The following is a 23,793-nucleotide window of genomic DNA, read 5'->3' on the forward strand; positions in this document are numbered from 1 at the left end:
AAATCTTCAGTTTAAAACAAACACCTTGCTCCTAGAACATAATATCAATTAATGGTAGAATTCCTGCTTTTTCCAAGTAGTAGACTAAACTTCTCTTGATTAAAAATTTCTTTACAAAGCTGTTTTTGTCCTTTGAAAGCTGTTAGAAAAATAAAACCTACACTTCAGCTTTAGAAAATCTTAGTTTATGTGGTGGTGGGGGGGGGGTATCTTTCAGGCAAGGACGAATAAAACAAGGTAACGAATTATTAACCTTACCAGGATTGCAGTCTGTGAGAAGTGAGCAGATAGAAAGGAGGACTTTAGAAATGGTTAGTGCTGGACTCCAATTATCTTTCAATATGTCCAAGCAAATAACTCCTTGACTGTTAATGTTACAGTGATAGATTCTTGTCCGAAATGTGACCTAAAAAATAAGAGAGTGTTAAAGGAAAACATCAAACAATGAAGCCTTTTATTAGATTACTTTTTTAATTGAGTGGCCCTAATTAAAAACTTCTTAGAAGTTTTTTAAAAGGTGAACAACAGTTTATCTAAAGCCTGTAAGAAATAGGTTTAAGAGACTGTTTAATAAATTTGAGATTTAAAAATGTTCATTGTATAATCTTAGAGGCTGCCAATTTCATAAAAAATATCCATCAACAAAAGGCAAGGTAACTTAAGTACAATATTTCTTGAATCCATTTTTAGCAGTTTTAAGTATTTTTGTAACATTTCCATGTTTGAATAGCTAACTGCTGACCTCTTGTGTGAGCTGGTAGTACTACAAGGCCTCAAAGCAAGCTTTAGGATCATGAATTCAAACTGAGGTACATAAAGACAATTAAACAATAATCACACACCCAAAGAGCTGTATTTAGCAAAGAAATATCACTTTGAAAATTGACCCAAAAATCTGAAGGTTTTTTTTTCCCTTTTCTGACCTTTATGTCAGATGGCAGATAGCCTGTACACCTAAGTCACAGAACTCATGGAGTCTCCACAGGTGAGGAGGCAGGCAGAAGCCACATGAGCCTGGGTTATTTTGTTTGGTCTACTTTTTATTTGTGAAACACCCTGGATCATTCCAACCTAAAAATAACCTATAACTTTACCATTTATTTTGATTGACAGACTTTGAATCACTTGCTTCTGCAATTGTGCATGCATCTAACAGTGTGTCCCATCCCCAAGAAGAGGTTTTCCTTCTGACAGTGTGACTGGGCGTCAAAGATGGCTGAGTGTTACGGGAGGTAGATGGTTCGGGCAGTCCTACCCATCCTGGATGGGACACCCAAAGCCTGGAGGGTGAGACTTTTACCACCAAAAGATGGCAAGCAGGAGAATCTAAGGCTTTGGTAGGAGATTCTGATTCTTAATTGTCTTAGTGCATGAATATTTTGACACCATTTTCAACTGTTTAGAAACTTTTTGTTGAGTGGAAAGTAGGGGATTAACTGCTGTGTTACTATAAATACAGTAGTAAGCCCCTTCCTTACCGGTGGTTTTGCTTTCCATGAGTTTAGTTACCTATGGCCAACTGTGGTCCAAAAATATTAAACAGAAAATTCCAAAATAAACAATTCATGTTTTAAATTATAAGCCATTGTGAGCAGCGTGATGAAATATTACACTGTCTTGCTTGGGATGTGAATCATCCCTTCGTCCAGCATATCCATGCACCTACACGCCTCTCACAGCCGTGTGGGTTATCAGATCAGCTGCCAAGGCCATAGTGCTTGTTCACGTAACCCTTACTTTATCCAATAATGCCACACTCACCTAACTCCTATTATTACGGTATATTATATTCTACTTTATTATTATTATTAGTTGTTCTAAATCTCCTACTATGCCTAATTTCCAAATTTAACTTTATTTTAAATATGCAGGTATAGGAAAAAACAGTATAGTTGACCCTTAAATATGGGTTCGAATTGTATGGATCCATTTATGGATTTTTTTCAATAAATACTATAAATGTATTTTCCCTTCTTCATGATTTAATAAACTTTTCTCTAGCTGATTTATTGTATATAATAGATATAACATACAAAATATGTGTTAATTGACTATTTATTGGTAAGGGTTCTGGTCAGTAATAGGCTTAGTAGTTAAGTTATGAGAGAGTTGAAAGTTACATGTGAATTTTCAGCTGCACGAGAGGGGTCGTCAGCACCCCTAACCTACATTGTTCAAGGGTCAACTGTATACAGACGTGGTACTCTCTGTGGTTACAGGGATCTGCTGGGAGAACATACCTCCTGGGGATAAAGGGGGACTACTGTAGCAGGGCCAAACAAAGCACTTATTCCTAGAAGTGGTCTCTGCCAAATGAGGCAAAGTGAACCCAAAGGACTGTTTTGTATGTGTTCAAATGTACTTAGAGATTCATTGAGACAGCAATTTTTAATTAGTGTGCCGCAAGAATTTTTAAAACATGCAGTAGCTATTTCAGTCAGGGGCACTAGCCTCTTTTCCCTTAAAAATAAAAAAAAATGAGCCCTGGCTGGTGTGGCTCAGTGGAATGAGCATGGGTCTGCGAACCAAAGGATTGCCAGTTTGACTCCCAGTTGGGACGCATCCTGGGTTGCAGGCAAGGTCCACACTAGGGGGTGCACGAGAGGCAACCACACACTAACGTTTCTTTCCCTTTCCCTCCTTCACTTCCCCTCTCTCTAAAAATAAATAAAATCTTTTTTAAAATAAAAAAATAATAGCTAACCCAACAATGCCCGTCTGGTGTCAGAATGTCAATAAAATATCTTTTTGGTGCATCACAGAATTTTAGTGATTAGTTCATATGTGCAATGAGATGAAAAACATAGAAAAATCGCTCCAGTAAGATACAATACAAACCTACTTTTTGTGATTAAAAACAACTTTAAGAGCTTCAATAATCTCTCATGGGAATATGAAATTTTAGTATAAATCAGGAATTTCTTACCTTTGGAGGCTTGAAAGGATATTCTGGGTAAAAGTGATATCAAGGAAGAATACACCGCCCTCATACACAGATCCTGGCGGCCCTAGGATGGTTGATCTCCATTCATAGATGTTATCGCCTTTGGGGCCAGCACTGTGAAGTAATAATACATCAAAAGATAAGTGATGGTGGCACCATACCGATCAAAATAAGGAAAAAGATCCCTTCTCTTCTCCCTTTTTCCTTAATGTGTGGATTTCCTCACAAAACAGCAGTGTCTTTCAGACACAATCTGATGCAGGACTGCACCCAAACCAGCGACCTTAAGTTAAGTAAACTGAATAATAAAATAATGACCAACGCACTCTTAGACTACTTAGATGTGAATAAGCAAGAAACTCCTCAATTCTCAAACCTCTCAAACACATCACAAGAAAGTGTAAATACTTAAAAAAAGAGAAACACTCCTCAGCACACAGGTCTTTGCTCACAGCTACGTCATTTCTGATGACCATTTTAAGCAAAAAAGTTTAATTTCTGACCCACAACGGGGGTTCTGCCTTGCCCGTTTGTTTATCTCTAATCTCACCCTAAAAGGAGTACAATAGTTTGCCGTTCTTTGTACATTATGTTGGAGGAGGAGAATAATGAAAATACCCAGTTACAAGTTATTCAATTTTCATTTCAATATATATTAAAGTCCAAACCGGTTCTCTAAATATTATAATTGGAATGTCAATCTATCCCATACCTGTTAAATCACTGTTATTTAAACTTAGTTACACCATAATTTGGCCATTACAGAGTGCTCTGTATTCAAAAGTACATTAATAAAAATATAAAAATACACACCTTCAACTCCAAGACCTATGAAGAGCTTAATATACCCACCCAAACAAGCTAAGTACAGCACTCAGATACTGAGAAAAGAGAGAGAGAGGGAAAGCGTGGGAAATGGTTTTGGACAGTAAGGGGCCTCATGGCATGACAACAACACTGGTTACACAGCAGTCAACTCACACATTTCATCTCAGATCTCTCAAGCCTAACCAGTAACAGCTGCTTCAGGAATAATGCTGTGTATCAGCCAAACTAAAAGGCCTTTACTTGGAGAGACTTACATACCAGTACACACAGAGTAATTTCTACAGAGCAGGCAAAACTGCTTTTTAAATAAATGTATGGTATGAACCGGATTCCTTCACTCAAACACTTGTTGAATGAATGCCCATGGGTTAGGCAGAGTGTTAAATGTCAGAGGTTTCTATAATGAACACAAAAATGCCTTGTCTTCAAGATGCCCCTGCTAACTAGTTAGAGAAAATGTCCAATTCCTTCATTTCATTTAAAAGAAAGATGCAAGGGAAAGGGAGGGGGGAGAAATAAAAGACAAAAGAAAAAACACCAATCTACCCTACCTGTGGTCCTAAACTGTACTTCCCTCAAAGCAACCAAAGATTTTTTTTTTCCCAGTCTGAAATTTGGAGTAGAAGAAGCAGCAACATGTGTTAGGGGAACAAGCATATAAAGAAAACCATCAAGATGAAGAGGGGAATCAAAAATAGGGCTAAAAGAGGAAAACATGGCCAAAAGAACAGGGACTAATGGGAAGAGCAGGGCCACGAGTGGTCAGGAGGCACCAGCTACCTCACAGGGATGTTTTGATAACTAAAGTAAGGGGGAGACTTGGGGGGCGGGGGAGGACACACCACCTATGTAGAGCAACAGACCCCCGTGAAGGGTCGTGATCACCATTGTTACTCATCATTCCCACTGGCTCACATAGTGTGGTTCTTCAATATCTCCTTGTGATCTGACCATAATTTTCTCCAGGTGGGGTAAAGGAGAGCCCTGAATCAGCCCTCTCCTGCTAGGAACACACAGCAAATAACCCCTCTAGTGAAAGGAACCGCCCTGATCACTGCTTCCTAGCCCGAAGTCACAAATGGTGCTCTGCCATCCGAGGTTTGCCTTCCTAACTACGTATTTACACACAGCACAGGCACTTGGCCAGGAAACCTACTGACACTGCCCGATGCAGCTACGACACCTCCTTATCATACTAGAGTTAACTGAAAAGTGAACTAAGTAGATGAAGACAACACTAATGCAGGTGTTACAGCTAAAAAGAGAACTGTCCCCTTTTATCCAGAGTTCATGATATCTGAGACTTAAAGGAAAAAGGCTACTGTAAACCTCCACCCCCTCCCCCTTTTTAGAAGAACCAAGGTGGGCCATCTAAAACCCAGTATTGGCAACCTTCCAAGCTGCCACCTAAAACTCCAGTGATTAGTACATACACTTTTCTGCATAGTCAGCTTGGTGATACTAAGAAGTGACCCAGAAAAAACAAGAGTAAAGTCAGCCTAACCCTAGACTTAATGCAATTCTGCTGGCCCTTTAGTTTAGAAAAAATAAAAGAACAAAAAGGTTTAACAATATGCCACTACAAGTAGATTTTATGGATTGTACAGAAAATCGGTAGTTCCCACATAAGATTCCTGACCACTCATGCCAGGCCTACGAAGTTTATAATATCCTGAGGGGACCCAAGAATCTATATATTTAAAAAGCTGCCCTGGTGATCTTTAAGAAGGTGGTTTGCATTTGGGAACCACTGGCACAGGTTACGGGAAGGAGGACAACCACTTTAGAATATAGCTTTAACAGCGTACAGCTCATCACCTGTCATATAACTAGGGATCCAAATCAAGATTGCCACTTGTTTGTAATTAGCTTTCACTTTGTGTGTAAACTTTTCTGGCAGTTCAGAAAAGAAGTATGGCAAAAGGGAGCTAAGGAATCAAAACCACAGCACAAATATAGCTATGTAATAACAAAAAAAGGGGGGGGGAATGAATGTGGGTTACGAGAAAACACTAGAGTAAGTAAAATAATATCCCATGCAGTTGAGATCATAGAGCATGAAACAGGAGCCCTGGAGAAGGCTAAGCAGTGTGGATCCCCGACCTGCGGGTCCTCCACCAAGGGGCTTGGGAATGACCGCTGCAGCCTGAATAAAAACTTGAGAGGCTCTTTAAAGCTGCTGTGAGATGAATTCATGTAGCTTTTTGTCATTATGTGTTGTCTTAACCAGAGAATAAAACAAAACTATGATAAAAGCCTGCAAAACTTGAATTTTTCAAGTTCTCACTGGAAACGTTAGGATCTACAGACCCATGGGGCGGGGGGGGGGGGGGGTGATGAGGGCAAGGGTGTACAACTCCCAGAAGGCCACTGCCAGGGAGAACAGGGAACAAGAGAATCTTTACTTGAGACTGTTCAGGGAAAGGTCTGTTCCAGCACCCCACCCATTTCTCTGTAAAATGATTAACCAGGTTTACCCTCAGGTCAGCATAAGCTCTTACCAACCTTCTGTCTCCTCCCTTTAACAGAAGATACTTTTGATTCCACAATAAGAATGACTTCAATTTCAAAAACTGGTTGAAGTATACTTTAGAATGATACGAATTTATTAATCTAAATGATTAGAAAGTATGAAAAGTTCTCAATTGGAGATGGGAGGATTGAAATTAATTAATACGTTAAGATGAGAACAAAAAAAAAATACACATCCCTGTTTGAAGATGTTGAAACTTGTGTGTAGAATCTTTGCACGAGGCTGAGGCTGAGATGGCAAAACTGGACCATGACTTGCTTTTCAGATTCTGTCAGAGGTTTAAGGTTTACTTGTAACAAAAACACTTTTCAAAATAAAAGTGTAATATTTACAACTTTTATACAAGGCAAAAAAGAATTTTGCCCTTAATTCAGTTTTTCTTCCTTCCAGCCAAAATAAATACAAGTACGGCAAACATTTAAAGAAATAATAATCATTTCTAATTCAGACACAGTATTTTCTCACTTCTATAATGGTTTCTGACTTCACGCAAATCCATTAATGTTAGTAGCAGTGGTTGTCATGAACCACAGCGCTCTTCTGCTGGGACAGGAGTCTGCTGCCTGCCAGGCACCGTCCCCATCGAGTGAACTCAATAAGGACCCCTAAGAGCCTCTCCTACATTCCCAGATGCTCATCTTTCCGGTGTTCGCTGAACAGAGTGGCTGCAGGTCATATAGTTCTTATGCCTCATCATACAAAGCAAAGAACTCTCAAGTGGTGGTAACTTTTGCTCAACACAAATGGTTTTAAACAGAATTTAAACAGCATAAATATAATCAATCAATGCAAGTCACTTAAGGTATAATTCCTAGAAGTTAATAAAACCAATTTTAAAAACATTCATTAGAGCAGTCTTATTAGAACTTAATGTGTTCTCTGGACTCACTTAAAAGTTTCCAAGGATAACCATGTAAGCTAATATTTAAACTTCATTTTGTTTTGAAAATTTTTGAGTCCTTCCCATTCCCATCCTCAAATACTAACTTATTACAGACTACTCTACTGTTCTTGCATTTCAACAGTCAGAAACCAAAGCTGCATTTCAGTTTTCATATGGGATCACCCATTTCTTACAAAGAACATTCTGGAAAGAAGGTAAGATTCAATCAATTTTTTAAAAATTTCTATGATCAATTTGTAAGTTTTCTATTGGGCAAGGTTCATCTTGCTTACAAATATTTTAAAAACCCTGATTCAGATGTTATCTTAGACATAATTTTTAAACGCTTGGTTATCTGGTTTTATACCCCAGAAAAAAGTGAGGATGAGAGGTTGGGAAGATGGAAAGACAGGAAACATGTTACAAGGAAGCATTTGGACAGCAGCAGCGGCAAGTGGGAGTGGAAACAGGCAGGTTAGCAAGGTGCGACATACTTCAAAAACAGTCGAGGCTCAGAATGAACTGATTTAGAAACTGAGTTCTACCCACCTAGAACTCCCAAATAATAGCTGATATTATCCCACAGTACGACGACTGGTTTCAAGACAACAAAACTGACACTTGGAGCAGACTTTATCTCAATTTCCAAAACTAGATGGGGCAAAGATGGCTGATTGGCTACTCCACGTCCATTCTCTTCTTTGTAGAAGCTTCATGATAAAGTAGACTGACTAGTTGCTCATACAAAATGCATTATGTCACCAGAACCCTGACACAAACTCCACATTTCAAAACAGCAGCCCTAGAGCAGTGGTTTGTAACTGCAGGTGATTTTGCCCCCCAAAGTCCTGCCCCCGGAGATACCTGGCAATGTCTGGAGACATTCTGAATGTCACAACTAGAAGGAGGGTGCTACTGGCTCCCAGTGGGAGATGCCAAGGATGCCCCCAACATCCTACACACACTGGACAGCTTCCCACAAGAGAGAATAATTCTCTTGGCCGAAAATGCCAAGTGCTAAGATTCCGAATCCTGCATTAAAGGAAGGAAATTTATTCCAAAGTAAGCTAGTAAAGGAAAAAGCTTCAGTTTGGATCCTTCTTTGTTTTACTGCTCTGTGCCTGGTACAGGAAACTTTCAATGTACATGGTTATTATTAAAAGTTAGACTTGCATATACCCTACATTCCTTCAGACCCTTGCTGCTCAAAATGCAGTCCCTGGACAAAGCAGCGTCAGCATCCGCTGGGAGTTTGTTAGAAATGCAGACTCTCAGGCTCCACCCCAGACCTCTGCATCAGACTGTGCAAATGATTCCTACACACTTTAAAGTTTGAGACTCAGCTGCAGATGACATCAAGTGGCAATGAATACCAGCTCTTTCTAATCTTCTAGATTTAAATTACCATTTGTATTACCTCTCTCCTTCACTACTTATAATTCTTTGCAGTGAGAACAGTATCAACCCTGGTAATGCTTATAGGAAGAGATCCACAATTAGATCTATATTCCCTATAACAAACATACTACTCACAATCCATTAATTTACTCTACTTTTGCTAAGAAACTCAGAGAATATGAAATAATATGTGTAGCAATGTATGAGGGGAATCCTCGTCTCCCATAAGGATCTCTTCAACAGACACACTCTTTAGGGAATGCAAGCTGCCTTCTCCACGAGATCTACTTGGCACACCCAGAGGAATCTACAAAAAATAAAAACAAAAAACTTGTGTCCTTGGCATCCCTTCATGAAACAGCAGCCATTAGTAAGTAGAAGTTGAGTGGCAGAAGAAACTTGAAAAATCAGAAAGCCTCACTAGGGTGATTGACCAGGCTGGTGACACGGTGAGTGCTATTAAAAAGTGGAGCAATCACTGCCACAGTCCTAATAACCAAGTCAGAGAGGCCTCCTCATGCAAGGTGGTACTGCTAGGGATGTACCATTCAGGTGACTATCCCTTAGAAGGACCTTCTAGACAAGGGCCAACCTAAAGGACTCCCAGAAAAGCTGGTGCCCACTTACGAATTCACCATCAGTAGTATCCAGTGCATCTAAGCAGTTACGCTGGGACAGAGTGGCCCAAACAGGAGCATGCCCACCGAGAAGGCCTTCCCACAAAGCCCCTCCAAAATCCTGTTACCCCAACACTGAGGAAATGATATCCACGTCTTCTTCCAGCACAAAGTAGGTAAACCCTCAAAAGAATTTGGTGTAACTTTTCATGAAGCACAGAGCTGATTTGAGGCCTATGGGAGCTGTGGAGCTTTTGTGGAATCTGTTCCAAACCAGAAAGAGAACAGATCTGTTTGTAGGTATTTACACAGAATGCGATAGCCGTGTGGGTGCACGACCTCTCTCACATCAGATTTTGTTTCTAGACAGTAGTAATTTCCCACATAATAGTAATTAACAACATTTAATGATGAGCTGTTCAAAATATGCACCACTGTTTAGAATTACATGACAATGTTTTCAAATTAGGTAATAACAAAATACCACAAAAAGCTCAATCTTGCCCAGCTAGCCATTCAATTGTAATTTCACCTTAGGTGCTGCTGCAATAATGCAGCACTACTGGAAATTTACATTCTGATACTAAAACAAACAAACAAAACAGACGCACACAGAGTAAGGATACAATTTTAAAGAGAAAACTATTTTCAAGATAATTTGGAAAGACTCCAGTGGAGATGGGAAAGGAAGACCTAAAAAACCGCGGACATCAGGGGGCCTCTACTCTCAACTAGGGATGGCCGAGTATGAGTATTTAATAAGCTGAGCTAAGAGTGAATCATGCTTTAAGTTCTGGCCTATCAACACAGAAGTGGGGGTAGGTAGCAAGCACATAAAATGACAAGCTAGTCCTCTGTCAAGGGCCTAAAAGAAAATAGGGGAGGGGGGGTGGTGGAGTGGGGGAGCTGAGGAACAACGCACAGGAACCATTACGGAAAATTAAAAGATCAACATCCCATGTGTCTCAAAAGCTATTTTCCTCTGCAAGGTTAAACAGGTAGATAGGTACTCAGGATAAAGGTGGATCAAACAATAGCTCTTTTCTAAACAAGTCTGACATACATAACTCTAATTTGTTCCTTCCCCAGAAATAAAAACAAAACAAAACAAAAAAACAAAAAAAAACCCAGGGCCAAAGCAGAATGAAGTTCTAAGGCCACACTGATTACTCCTTATTCTCACTAGAACAATCCAGAGCCAGGACATCTGCCGTAAGAGTCAAGTGGCTGATTCCTGATTTTTTGGTTTCAATGCTTACATTAGCATACATAAAACTGCTACCTAAGTAAGTAGCTAGAGATCAACAATTGGTCTCTGGTTCTCACAGTAACCAGTTCACAGGGCTTACCAAGCACAATCAAGTCTTCCACTGAGATAAGTGGATTGTGCGTGAGGCAGCTGGGGGAAATCTTTAGAGTTCTCAAGGGGATATTGTGCAGTTGTTAACCCTTGTACCCTCCTCGCGGTCAGTGCTGATCCTCAAAAGCAATAGTGACACACACAAAAACCTGTTGAAAGGATACCAAGATTCTCAAAAGGTTTTACTCAATTCTAAGAAACGATTCTAGAACACATCTTGGACTATGAAATTATCATAAACGGTTCCCATTCACTCACAGTCATGTCCTGCACAGCTTCTGCACTGCAGCTGCTACCAATCCCAGACTGCAGGTGGACAGGCAGGAGTCAGCACGGTGAGAAGGAATTGTGGGAAGTGAAATAAGTGTAAACAAGCAAGAAACAGGTTCAACATCTTGCACAGAGCAGAGAAAGAGTTGCCTGAACTATCTAGCCACAGTAATTTTTGTGGTCACTTATTATGTGGTGTAAATTCATAGTATTTCTTTCAAAATTATTTTTTGTTCAATTACAGTGAACTTATAATATTTCATTGTTTGGTAAATATTTTATTTAATAGTAATAAGTTTACATTTTATTATCACCCGCTTCTGCTCTTAAAACTGTTCTAATCTGGCCCCGTCTAGTGTGGCTCAGTTGGTGAGCATCGTCCTGCAAACCGAAAGGTTGTGGGTTCAATTTCCAGTCTGGGCACATGACTAGGTTGCGGGTTCAGGTCCTGGTTAGGGCACATACAAAAGGTAACCAGTCAATGTCTGTCTGTCTTCTCTTCCACTCTCTAAAATCAGTAAGTATGTCCTCAGCTGAGGATTAAAAAATAATTGAAAAAAAAAAAAACAAAAAAAAAAAAACAGTGTTCCAATTTGGATGATACAGTTAACTATTTGCGAGGGGATTTCAGAACACCTTCCTGCACTGTCCAAATCAACTCGGAACTCCCCTGCCAATCTTCATTCTAGCAATCTTGTGGTTCCTGGTCCTCAACCTGCAACCACCTTCAAAGGCTTCAAGTAACACCCAGGCGTGGGTCTCTCATCTTAGGTGCGGCTCCCTGCAGCTGGAGGGTGAAACCTTCAGCTAATGCTGGCATTCACATCATCAGGGAAAGGCTGGGTCAGGGCTTTCTCCCAAGACCCTTTTAGGAGTTCCACAGGTCACAACTACTTTCATAATTCTAAACATGAGCTGCCTTTTTTACTCTCTGTCTCTCATGTTGTACTGTGTTTTTCCCGAGACTACATACAGTGTGCTATGGCAACAGACAATGCAGACACGGGTAATGAAAATCCAGCTGTCTTAAGCAGACATAAAAAGAATTTGCAAGTTTGTAAAATAGTTCCACGCTAGTTTTTTTCAGATTTGGAAAATAAGATATTTTATTATAAAGGTTTTTGTCATTTTAAATGAATTGTAAATAGTCGTACATGTCTTCGCCTTTATTCTGAATATAGAAAAAAATCCATAATTATTAATCATATCAACGAAAGGCTCTTTGGGGTGGGGGTCTGTATAACGTTTAAGGCTGTAATAGGATCCTGAAACTTTGAAAACAGCTGGCTATATTATTTTTAAGTGCTATTAACACAACTGGCTAACCATTAAAATAAGTGTTTGACTTTTACTCCAGTCTCGTGTTTAAAATAACTAAAAGCTTTAGGAACTAGAAGAAAATTATAAATGAAGAAGCTTAAGATATTTTTATCTTGACAACCAGTAGCAGAGTCTGTCCCTGCCCCCTCACCCACACCCCGCCTGCATCAAGGTCCTCCCACTCCAGTGGGCCCCCAGCTGCCCCAGCCACGTCTCTCTGCCTGCAAACTGCTCTGCCCATGGCACCTGGCAGGGAGTGCAGGTGAAATCTACTCCCTGAGACGATTTTACACCACCATCCACAGACTCTTTGACATTCCTCCCAGAAGTAAAGCCTAATTCCCTTCCCTCTGAATGCAGGCCGGTCACAAAGATTCACAGGTGATGCAGTGTGACTTCCCAACCTAGGTCCTTTTCAAAAAAGTGAGATGGTTTTCCCTTGGCTCATATGCAGCTGTCTGTCTCCCTCGCTCTCTCTCTCTGGGCCCTGGAAATAAACAACACCACGTGAGAAGTCTGACTACCCTGAAGCACACACAGTGGAGAGACCACAGGGAAAGACAACATAGAATGGGGGTGCCTGAGAAGCCCCCCAGTGTTCCAGTCCTGTCACTTGAGCCTTCCCCAGCTCAGACACCAGACACGTGGTGAGGAAGCCTTCAGGTGACTCCAGCCTCAGTCTCTGTAACTGCAGGAATGCCAGCCCCAGTCAGCCCTTCTCTCTCTCTCTCTCTCTCTCTCTCCTCTCTCTCTCTCTCTCTCTCTCTCACACACACACACAACACACACACACGAGTTTACACCACACAGTTTAGGGTGTTGTGTAAGGCAGCAATAACAACTGGAGCACTCCCCAAGAGCAGTCCTTACCCAATAGCTAATTGTTATGTGGGGCAACTCTGAGGCAGGTGCTCTGACCAATTCCCCAGAGGAACCCTCAGGCAACTTTCACTGGGGAGCTGGCTAGTAAGAGCTTCCTTTATTGCTGGCATTACTTCCCGCCTCTACTTTTGTTCCTCAACACCATTAAAGAAAGCTACAGCTCACCCTTAAACACCAGGGTTAGGAACACCAACAGTGCCCCTCCTAGCCCCCACATAGTTTGAAACTTTGCACGTAACTTCTGACTCCACCAAAATGTAACTGCTAATAGTCTACTATTAACCGGAAACCTTACCAGTAACACAGTCAATTCATACACATTTTGTATGTTACATCATTATATACTGTATTCTTACAATACAATAAGCTAGAGAAGAGAAAACGCTGAGAAATCCTAAGGAAGAGAAAGTGCACATTTAATATATATATATAGTGTGTGTGTGTATATATATATATAGTGTATATATTGTATATATATAAAAATATATATATTATATATAATATACAATATATATATATAGTGTGTATGTATATATATATATAATACACATATATATATAATAGTGTGTATGTGTATATATATATATATATTATATATATATATATATATATATATAGAAAGTAACCATGTATAAGTGGACCCACACAGTTCAAACCCGTCCTGTTCAAGGGTCAGTTGTACATGTATTTGAATTTCTGAGGAAACCAAAGCTGAGAAACCACTGAGGTTAAAAACAACAACCCACACATACACAGAAAGATGACTAGATGTGACCACATAAAAATGGAAAAATCCTTAAAAGAAAGACATCTCTTAAGGATTGGGGGGTGAGGGTCAGAAGATGTCTGTGGTAGAGGCACACTGCAGAGATACTGCAGGTGTGGTTCCAGACCACTCAATAAAGCAGGCATCACAGTAACGTGAGTTGTAATCTTTTTGCTGGTGGAGGGCCTTGCCCTCAATTTGTAAAAAATGCAGTATCTGTTAAGAACAATAAAAGCACAATAAAATGAAATATGCCTATACATGATTAAGGATTAATATTCTGACCAAGAAAAAACCTTAAACATTCCAATAACAAAGGATAAACCACAGAGGCATTCCTCAAGAGAAGCCCATGTGGCTTCATTTAACCATCACACTACCACACACTACGCAGCTCTTAGGTGAGGTGAGGTGAGGTGTGCATCCTGAACAGGCTTTAAAGAAATCCATAATGTACTGTTAACTGCAAAACAACCTCATTTTTATAAGATATTTAGTAGTGGTTACACCTGCAGGATAAGATGCAGGGATTTATCTTCTCCTTTAAACAGATCTAAATTACTAGGATTTTTAAAAAATAATGATCATGCTTATCTTTTATAATAACAAAGGGTAGAAGAAATGGAATCTAATCCACCTAGTAATAGAGAAAGTCAAGTAATAGGGAAAGTAACTATGGTTAGCTTAGGGCAGGCAGGGTTTCGGACTAGAAAGCCAGTGCTTTAAGGTCGTGGAGGATGGAAAGTGCTCAGTCTGGGCTACTTTAGCAGTTTTCACAGGCTATCCCTTAGAACAGAGTTGTTAAGGGGCGGGGTGAGGGTGGCGGGCTTTTGACAAATCCGTTCTTCTCCGCCAGGACCCAGATACGTTCTCAACAGTGGCCCAGTGATTCACTGCACATTCAGCTGAAGTCTGAAACAGGCATTCGTGGGAAATGAGTATGACTGCTCCCATCCCCCACTTACGGCCTTATGAAATCCACCAGGGACTGCAAGGGGTTAGGTCTCCTGTGGTCAATCTGAAGGACAAGTCTGGCCCTATGGTAAAAGCTTCCACAAACATTTAATTTGAAAACTATGGCATTCCTGTCTCGCCCCCGCCCGCTCCTGCCTTCACACCAACTGTTCTTCCCTAACCTCATCTTTCTACCAAGCTCCCAAACATGGCTCTGAGAGACAAGCTGAATCCGGGCGAGACTGCGAACCTTCCTTACACCTTAAAGGTGTAAAATCAAAAGGGCTCAAGTTTACAAAAGCAGAAAAATACCCTAACATTTCCTTTAGAGAAACATCATTTTCAAAGTTCTTCCATATACTTTCAGGAACGGTAACATTATCCCCATCTTAAAGATGGGAAACAGATTCAGGAGGTTAAGTGATGTATTTGTGTAAAAGGCTAAAGCTGGGAGTCACACACAGTTCTGGCCAATGCAGTGCAGGTGTTCCTGCAGCGATGTTCTTTCCACTACATCCATGGAGCTTCCAACAAAGGTCTGTCTTCTGGGCTCACTGCCAATTTGTTTAATCACATTAACTAATCTGCCTTTCCTACTTGATTGTTTCATTTCTCTTTCACATTTGGATGGAAGCTGGAATTAAACAGAAAAAGAAAGTCTTGTGAGCTGCTAAGAGGTATCAAAATTTCTTAAAACAAAAACTGACTGCCCTGGCTGGTGTGGCGAGTTGGCTGGATATCGTCCTGCAAACCGAAGGGCTGTGGGTTCGGTCCCTGGTGGGGGCCTGTACAAAAGGCAACCAGTAGATACCTCTCTCTCACATGGATGTTTCTCTCCCTCTTTCTTCCTCTCTTCCCCTCTCTCTAAACCCTGTCTTCCTGTCTCTCTGAAAACAATAATAAAAAAAAAAGCCCTTGGATAAAGATAAAAAAATTGATTCACTTTATTTGTAGAAATGAATTAACTGAAAACAAACACATACCACACAGAGTACTTAGTGTGGAGGAGAGGGGGTTTCGATAATAATGTGGCAACTACCAAAATGATGAGAATCCCCTGCTTAATGAAAGTCAAAGATGGTTTGGGGAAACAAGGATCACTGTAGTGAGTAACAGTCCAAATGTTATGCTCCTAAACTGCAAAGAGAACAAGAAATAAACAGTTATTTTTTTAAGGAGGGAAAAAAGCTAAAAAGAATTAGGTGTAAAACATGACACCTCACCCTCTGAAACAGCACGGGTGGACCTGGAGAACATTAAGTGAAATAATTCAGTCGGAGAAAGACAAATATCACATGATTTCACTTATATGTGGAATCTAATGAACAAACTAAACTAACAAGCAAAACAGGGAGACTCACAGAGAGCAGATGACAGCTATGGGGCACAGTATGGACAAGGACAATAGTGTGGGGTTGGGGGCATGGGTGAGTATAAGAAGGATAAATGGTTAATAGGGGAAAAATAAAAATAAAAAATAAAAACCAAACAACCCCAAATCCTAAAACCCATGACACTTACTCCCCCAGGTCAGAAATTAGTTTGGCCCCAGACACAGCCCAGGAATTCAGATCCACTCCAAGTCTAGTTCACAGAGGCACTGGGAGGTCCAGCAATCATTGGAATGACCTGCACTGAAATGGAGGTCAACCCCTGCCTGAGGATACAATATCACCCACTGCTCAATGCTCTGTGAAGCTGAGGCCTCTACAACCTCTTTGTTCCCTCCCTCTCCATTGCAGGATCTGCAACTCAGAAGCACCAGGAAATCACAGGGTCAGGAGGTGAGGATAGCTATTTACTGCCCTTGGAGAGAGTCACTCATTTCTTTCTTGGCCCCAGCTGGCCAGGAGAGACAGAGGAAGGCTGTTTATATTTGCAAAGGGCTGAGAGACTAGGCTATGGCCTGTACGTCAAAAACAGGGCTGAGCTTGGAGGGGAGGGTCTGGCTTCTCTTACTGCTAAATCTCACTGGTAAACCCCTGTCCTGCTGTCTGCACACACCGTTCTAACAGAGCAACAACAGCTTGAACAAAGCTGAGCATTGCAGCAGCTGCTAAAGAGGCCCAAAGTGGAGCATTCACATGTGACATTTCAAAGCTGCCCAAGTTAAACAAGTCTAGTAGTGGGACCAGTAAGCACACACACACAGGACTTTCGCCAGTGGCTACTGACCAGCCACCATTCTGGCTTGCAAATTAATACATGCAGTTCACATGCTACCTCATATCAGTATTACCTGCTTCCTAAAATGACTCTGAATGTCATTTAATATTAATACCCAAGGTAGGACAAACTGTTATCCCCAACAGAAAAGGGTCCTGTATGACAAAAATGCTAGTAGTTCCAATTTTATATGAAATACACTCTCAGAGAACTAACTGCTAAGATATATACCCGTTCAGGAAAGGTTCTATAGAAAAGGCCCAGAAGCAAGAAAAGTTCAGATTAGGGGCGACGGAGGCAGCTGCTCCAAGCCTAAAGCGAGCAGTGTGGCTCAGAGGTACAACATGTGACCCAGAGCCCGCAAACTGTTCGTTTAATTTTTTCTGTAAAAATAAACACATCTTTTATTTTCACCAATAACTTTATTGATTTGTATATTTTGAGTATGTCAGCTATTTCCTGCTACTGGCCTCTAGTGGGTAGAGGCCAGGGGTGCTGCTAAACATCTTTCAACGCATAAGAAAGACTCAGAGCCAAGAATTATTTGGTCAAAATGTCAACAGCACCAAGGAACTTTGCAAACCACTCTTGACACCTTTGATCAGTCACAGCAGCTTCTCCCTATACTGCCCAAAGCCATTTTTGTGTTTCAACTGTGTTTTTACCTTAGTTGAAATATTAACATAATATGCCAAAAATGTTACATATTTTCTTCCATCTTCAATATTAAAATACCTGCACAAAAATTCACCCATTTTGGGATGATGTTTTTTTTTTTAATGGACACTGATATGAAAGCTGTCACAATATGCCCTGGCTGGCGTAGCTCAGTGGATTGAGCGCAGGCTGCAAATCAAAGTGTCGCAGGTTTGATTCCCAGTCAGGGCACATGCCTGGGTTGCAGGCCATGGCCCCCAGCAACCGCACATTGATGTTTCTCTCTCTCTCTCTCTCTCTCCCTCTCTCCCCCCCCTCCCTCCCTCCCCTCTCTAAAAATAAATAAATAACATCTTAAAAAATAAGTTAAAAAAAAGTTGTCACAATACAATCTAAGAAAATTTTCTTGAATGAAGTTAGAGACAACTAAGCACAACTACAGCCATCGTATAGAAAAAGCTAAACAAACTTTTTGGCCAACCCAATATGTTACTGGAAAGTAAGGATGAAGAATAAAAGGCTATAAAAAATGAATTAAGTGGTAATTTTTTAACCTCTTAATTTTTTCTTTTTTTTTAAAGATTTTATTTATTTATTTTTTTAGAGAGGGAAGGGAGAAAGAGAGAGAGAGAAACATCAATGTGCGGTTGCTGGGGGTCATGGCCTGCAACCCAGGCATGTACCCTGACTGGGAATTGAACCTGCGACACTGGTTCGCAGCCCGCGCTCAATCCACTGAGCTACGCCAGCCAGGGCAATTTTTTTCTTTCTTAAAAAATAGTGGGAGGGTTGCTATCTCAGAATATATGCATAAAGATGGCAGACTGAACCCATACACCAGCTTTACTCTTTTTCTAAACACTAATGTGACAGTTAAGAGATCTCTTCAAAGGCATAAATGTACAAAGATGGGGACAGCATGGACAGAAGTTGGGAAGCTAGAAGGCAAATAAACAAGTGGTAAAGGACTTGACATATCCAAGGAGGCTGAATCCTACACTGGCTGTGAAGAAAGCCAGGATCAGTCCTAGGCATACCACATAATCCCCTCAACAACTTCGGAATTTGGGGTGCTTGGGGAAGTTGCAAGTGAAGCAAGGAAAGGTTCAAATGGATTGAGGTAAATGTATATACACAGCAAATTCCAAGACTCTCTGTGACAGGCAGAATTTTAGGATGAGCAGCATGATCTCCTCCTCCTGTCACACCCTGTCTGATCTCCTCCATGTGAGTAGGGCGGAAGCTGTAACTCCCTTCTCACCAACAGAGTAAGACCACAAAGATGGGCTACCACTCACTAGATGGTTTCTACAAAGGTCATGTTATATGAGAGTCTTAGCTGACTGGAGAAAAAGACTCTTGTAGCCTTGAAGGAGCAAGCCCCTATGATGTAAACTGCTATGATGTAACTGCAGATGGCCTGTAGGAGCTGCTGACTTCAGTTCTACAGCTGCAAGGAATTGAAAACTCTATGTCACAACTAGGAAAGCTTGGAAGAGAACCCTGAGCGACAGATGAGCACACAGGCCAGCTGATTCCTCGACTGCAGCCTTGAGAGATCCTGAGCAGAGGACCAAGCTAAGCTATGCCCTGACTCCTGACCCAGGTTAAATGTAGATACTAAGTATGTGTATTGTTTGTGAGCTGTTCAAGTTGCAGTAATTTGTTGCACAGCAATAGAAATCCTGCCAGACTGAGGTTTATTTTCTGGAAAGGTTAAAGCTGAGGGTCCGAACCAGGGGACATTAATATGGATGAGGGCAGAGGTGCTGTACTGAAAATGAGCTTATGCATGCCAGACAATAAGGTCCCCAGTTTGCTCCCTCAGCCCCAGAACACAGCCTGGCCTTGACCCGCCAGGCAGTCTCCTTTGGGGAGTATGGGTAGCTCAGAGGAAAGGCCTCAGGATACTGACAGTACAGGCTCCCTAACTGTGTACCATGACCAGGAACATGGCTCCTCTCTAACATGGCAAACAAAACGAACGAGACGATGGCCAATTACAGAAAACAAAAATTACCAAAAAACTTCAAAATAAGCTTGTTATTAACACCCATAGAGACTGAATATACTGCATTGATGAAACAAGAACATGACTAAAGCAAAACATTCAGAAAAGAAAAGGAAGATGATGGTGGAAATACTGAGAGAAGATGATGAAGGGCACAACCTCCAGTTTGGGGGATGTGATGTACAACACAGTGACTACAGTTAACAATACTATATATATATATTGTGTGTGTGTGTGTGTGTGTGTGTGTGTGTGTGTTTAGATTTTATTTGTTTTTAGAGAGGGGACCAGAGGGAGAAAGAGTAACATCGATGTGTGAGAGATACATTGATTGACTACCTCTCACCACCCCCCCCCCCAAACTGGGGACTTGGCTGGGAACCCAGGCATGTGCCCTGACAGGGAACAAAACCAGTGAGCTTTCAGTTTGCATTCAATCCACTGAGCCACACCAGCCAGGGCTGTATCTGAATGTTGCTAAGCTAGTAGATCTTAAAAGTTCTCACTGGAAAAAAAATTTCTACCTATGTAAAGTGACGGATGTAAAACTAAACTTACTGTGGTCACCATTATGCAATATATACATTAAGTCACTATGTCGCACACCTTCAAGTATACAGAACACCGTATGTATGTCAATTATATCTCAATAAAACAGGGGAAAGAACTTTGGGAATTAAAAATGCAAGTAAACAACCCCCCCCCCACCCCCAGAATTCACTAAAGGGTAAAAGTTGAAATTTCCCAAGAAAAGTAGAAAAAGTTAAAAAAAAATAGAGAAAATTAAAGGACCATAAAAAGGTCTAAGATTTGAACATAACAGTAATCCAGAAGAGGTAAACAGAGAGGCCGTCAAAAGGTGATTTCAGAAAACTCCCCAGGACATCCATTTCCAGGTTGAAAGTATATTGGAGGAAAACAGGCCCATCAATGTACAGGGAGAAAGAAAGAGACAATGTGCAAGGAATCGATCAGCTTGGCTTTGGATTTCAACAACAACACAGGGAGGTGGCACTGAGAAATGTCTTCGAAGTAACATCCAACACTAATTCCATTCCCGACACACAAAATCAAGTATGACAGAAGGACAGAGATCTTTTCAGACATCGGAGGTCTCTAAAAGTCCATCTTCCAAGAATTCTTTCTCAGGAAGTTACTGGGGAATGAACTCTACACAAAACTAAGGAGTAAATAAAGAGAGATTAAAGAAAACACCCAAAAAGACAGTGTAAAGAGAGCCTAATATGAGGGCTATGTCCAGATTTGGGGTAGTCTGTCCACAACAGAACAGGTCGAGTTCCAGGAGAGAGATTTTCAAAAAAATATGAAATTCACATGTAATACCCCGCGCATTTGATGTCTTTTGAAAAGGTTAGACAACTGAGAACACATCTGAGGTTGAATTGTGATAATATTGAAAACTACAGAGTAGGGAGGGAGACAGCAGCGAGAGAGGAAGAAAAGGAGAGAGAAAAAAAGTAACTCCAAGAGGAAAAAAAAGTTATGCAGGAAAAGTGATCACAGTTGGCTACTGCGGTATGTGGTGCCACAGTACTACAAACAGCTGTGAATAATTCACATGACATAAACAAGGACATAACAAACAGTAACATAAACAGTATGAGGGGAGGTACCTGAGGGGAAATAACTAATCTTCACCATTCATCGTTATGAATCAAGAATTACTGCCAAAAATTGAAAGAGCAAGTAATATGAATATAGCTGCCTAAAAACAAGGAGGTAAACAGCAAAATAATCCAGCCAAAAGAGGTGCAAGTAGTTGCCTCTGGACACCAAAATGTGGGAAGGCTGCTGGGAACAGCTGTTCCTTTGTAACAAATCTTAAAGAAATATTAGATTCTGTCCAGGGGCGTCCAACCTTTTGGTGTCTCTGGGCCACACTGGAAGAAGAGGAGTTGTCTTGGGCGCACATTAAATACACAAACGCTATGAAAACTGATGAGCAAAAAAAGGTTTTAAGTAGATTTACGATTTTGAGTTGGGCTACATTCATAGCCATCCTGGGCCCATGCAGCCTGCAAGCTGCAGGACGGTGTATCTTTTTAATAAAACTAAAAATTGCCCTGGCTGGTGTAGCTCAGTGGATTGAGTTTGGGCTGCTAACCAGGCATCGCAGGTTCGATTCCCAGTCAGGGCACATGCCTGGGTTGCAGGCCATGACCCCCAGCAACCACACGTTGATGTCTGTCTCTCTCTTTCTCTCTCCCCCAACCCTGCTCCCTTCCCTCTCTAAAAATAAATAAATAAAGTCTTAAAAAATTGTATTAGTCAAGTGACTTGCACAAAAGAAAAAAAAACTTCATTAAAAACCCCCTAAAAACTAAGAGAGAAAAGATGGAAAGGTAAAATGAAAATAACATCTTAAAGCCAGACAACACAGCTTCTTTTACTAATTTGAATTCCTCCAAGTACCTTAGTATGTGTTAGTTACTCTTCCAAATGATCTTCTACTTGGTTCCCAGAAATCAAGCACAAAATACCAGCCTAATATTATGGGTTCACTACATATAGCTTAATGCCCACTGTATTACACATAGTATAATGCAAACTAAAATGTTAACAACAACAAAAAAGAGTAAACCAGGAACAGATGCGGTAAGAAATTTATTGTAAGGAGAACTGGGAAGGTTTCATAGTATAATAATACCTAAGTTATGCTTAGAGAGCCCAATAGGCTTTTTTCCAGGGAACAGGTGACCAAAATGGGGAACTTTTAGTACAGAGATGTGTATCACCTGCAGGAATGTAGTTGAAAATGGAACTGGAAATATTAAATGGGAACAGATCACACAGGACCCTAAATGCCTACCGAGCAATTTAGATTTTAATTGCATTGCCTACAGGAATAAAGAAAAAAAAAGTCACTGTTTCAGAGAAGTGGAAAACCCCAAACACTGAAAACATCAGGCTATTCAGAATAGGAAGCTACACATTCAACCTTCAATGAATGAAGCAGACAGCTTAGGTGAGACTCGAAGCTCTGGAGATCTAACAACCTGGATTAGAGCAGTCACAGTGAGAGCCAATGGTCTTTGGGAAACCACGCGTACTCCATGCTAACAATTCTAATATGGTAAGTTCTCAGTAAACGAGAGAGCCTCTGAAGGCATCCCCACATACACACAAATAAGACATCTACAGTCACTCCTCAGTGAGCCAAAGGAACCCAATCAGCTGCTCCCGGGCCTGCCTGGTGCCCCCAGCGGCACTGTCAACCAGACATCATTGCAAACACCTCTCCAAGCACTCCCATGCCGTGCTTACCATAGTTAAGCCATTATTTGCTAAATAAACAAAATGTCAATTTATGTATACAATCTTGTATGTTTATTAACATTTCAGAAAACTGTCAAACTGTGTACTACTCTGATTTTAGTTCCTAAAATACTGATCATTAGTTAGAAGCTTACTTGGTAAATTTGCTGTTGTATGCAAATAGTTTAAAAACACAACATAAATGCTATTTTAGGTAATGTCTAGGTTTATTTCAAGAAGTTTAAAAATATCAGGTTTAATATTCTTTTTAAAAAAACACTATTTAAACGGGTTTATGGCTTTATTTAAATGGATGTATGCCTTACAGCACAAAAAAAAGGGGGGTAGTATATTGGAAGGAAACACATTTAAGCAAAACGCATACCTTGAATCAGTTTATCTGACAGCCTGGTTAGGTGGTGCTTCTTTTAAGAAGCAGGACTCACAAGTTTAAAGAGTCTCAAGCAGGCACGCTCAGCGGCACCTGAAATAAGTACCGATGAGGAACCTGGCACTTCCCCTAACAGCGAGCCCCACATGCACAAAGTCCTGAGAGAAGGCATACCAACGAAGACATTGCTAAAAAGATGAAATCAGAGCAGCCAAGGTTTGTTTAGCGAAACAAAGCTAGTGAGGTGCAGTCAACAGGTCTGGAGGAGGAGCAGCTGCGGCCCTCGTTCCAGCCCCACAGAAACCTGAGCAGGGCACACGGCGTTCATCTGCACTCGGCCAAGGTGAAGGCACCCGGGAGCCAGGGAGCAGACAGCTGCTAGAGCTGGCTAGCTGGAGAGGGCAGGAGCCTGGGAGTCTCAGTCTCAGAGCAGAATGCCTTTCTCCTTCAGCAAGAACAGTGCGGAGCCACCCTTCACTCCGAGACACCTTCCGCATCTGCTCTGTGCAGAACCTGAACACGAGACATGGTTCTGGG

General features: G+C 41.0%; 1 protein-coding gene across 1 annotated transcript in view; it reads right to left on the reverse strand.

The window, feature by feature from the left end:
- The window catches only part of UBE2E1 (ubiquitin conjugating enzyme E2 E1), a 69,053-nt gene that overhangs the window by 1,624 nt on the left and 43,636 nt on the right, over positions 1 to 23,793 (reverse strand). The window contains 3 exon segments of the mRNA XM_028518136.2: positions 259 to 406; positions 2,927 to 2,955; positions 2,958 to 3,058. Of these exon segments, the coding sequence (XP_028373937.1) occupies positions 259 to 406; positions 2,927 to 2,955; positions 2,958 to 3,058 (278 nt within the window).

This window comes from Phyllostomus discolor, chromosome 7, assembly GCF_004126475.2.
Source record: "Phyllostomus discolor isolate MPI-MPIP mPhyDis1 chromosome 7, mPhyDis1.pri.v3, whole genome shotgun sequence".
NCBI lineage: Eukaryota > Metazoa > Chordata > Mammalia > Chiroptera > Phyllostomidae > Phyllostomus > Phyllostomus discolor.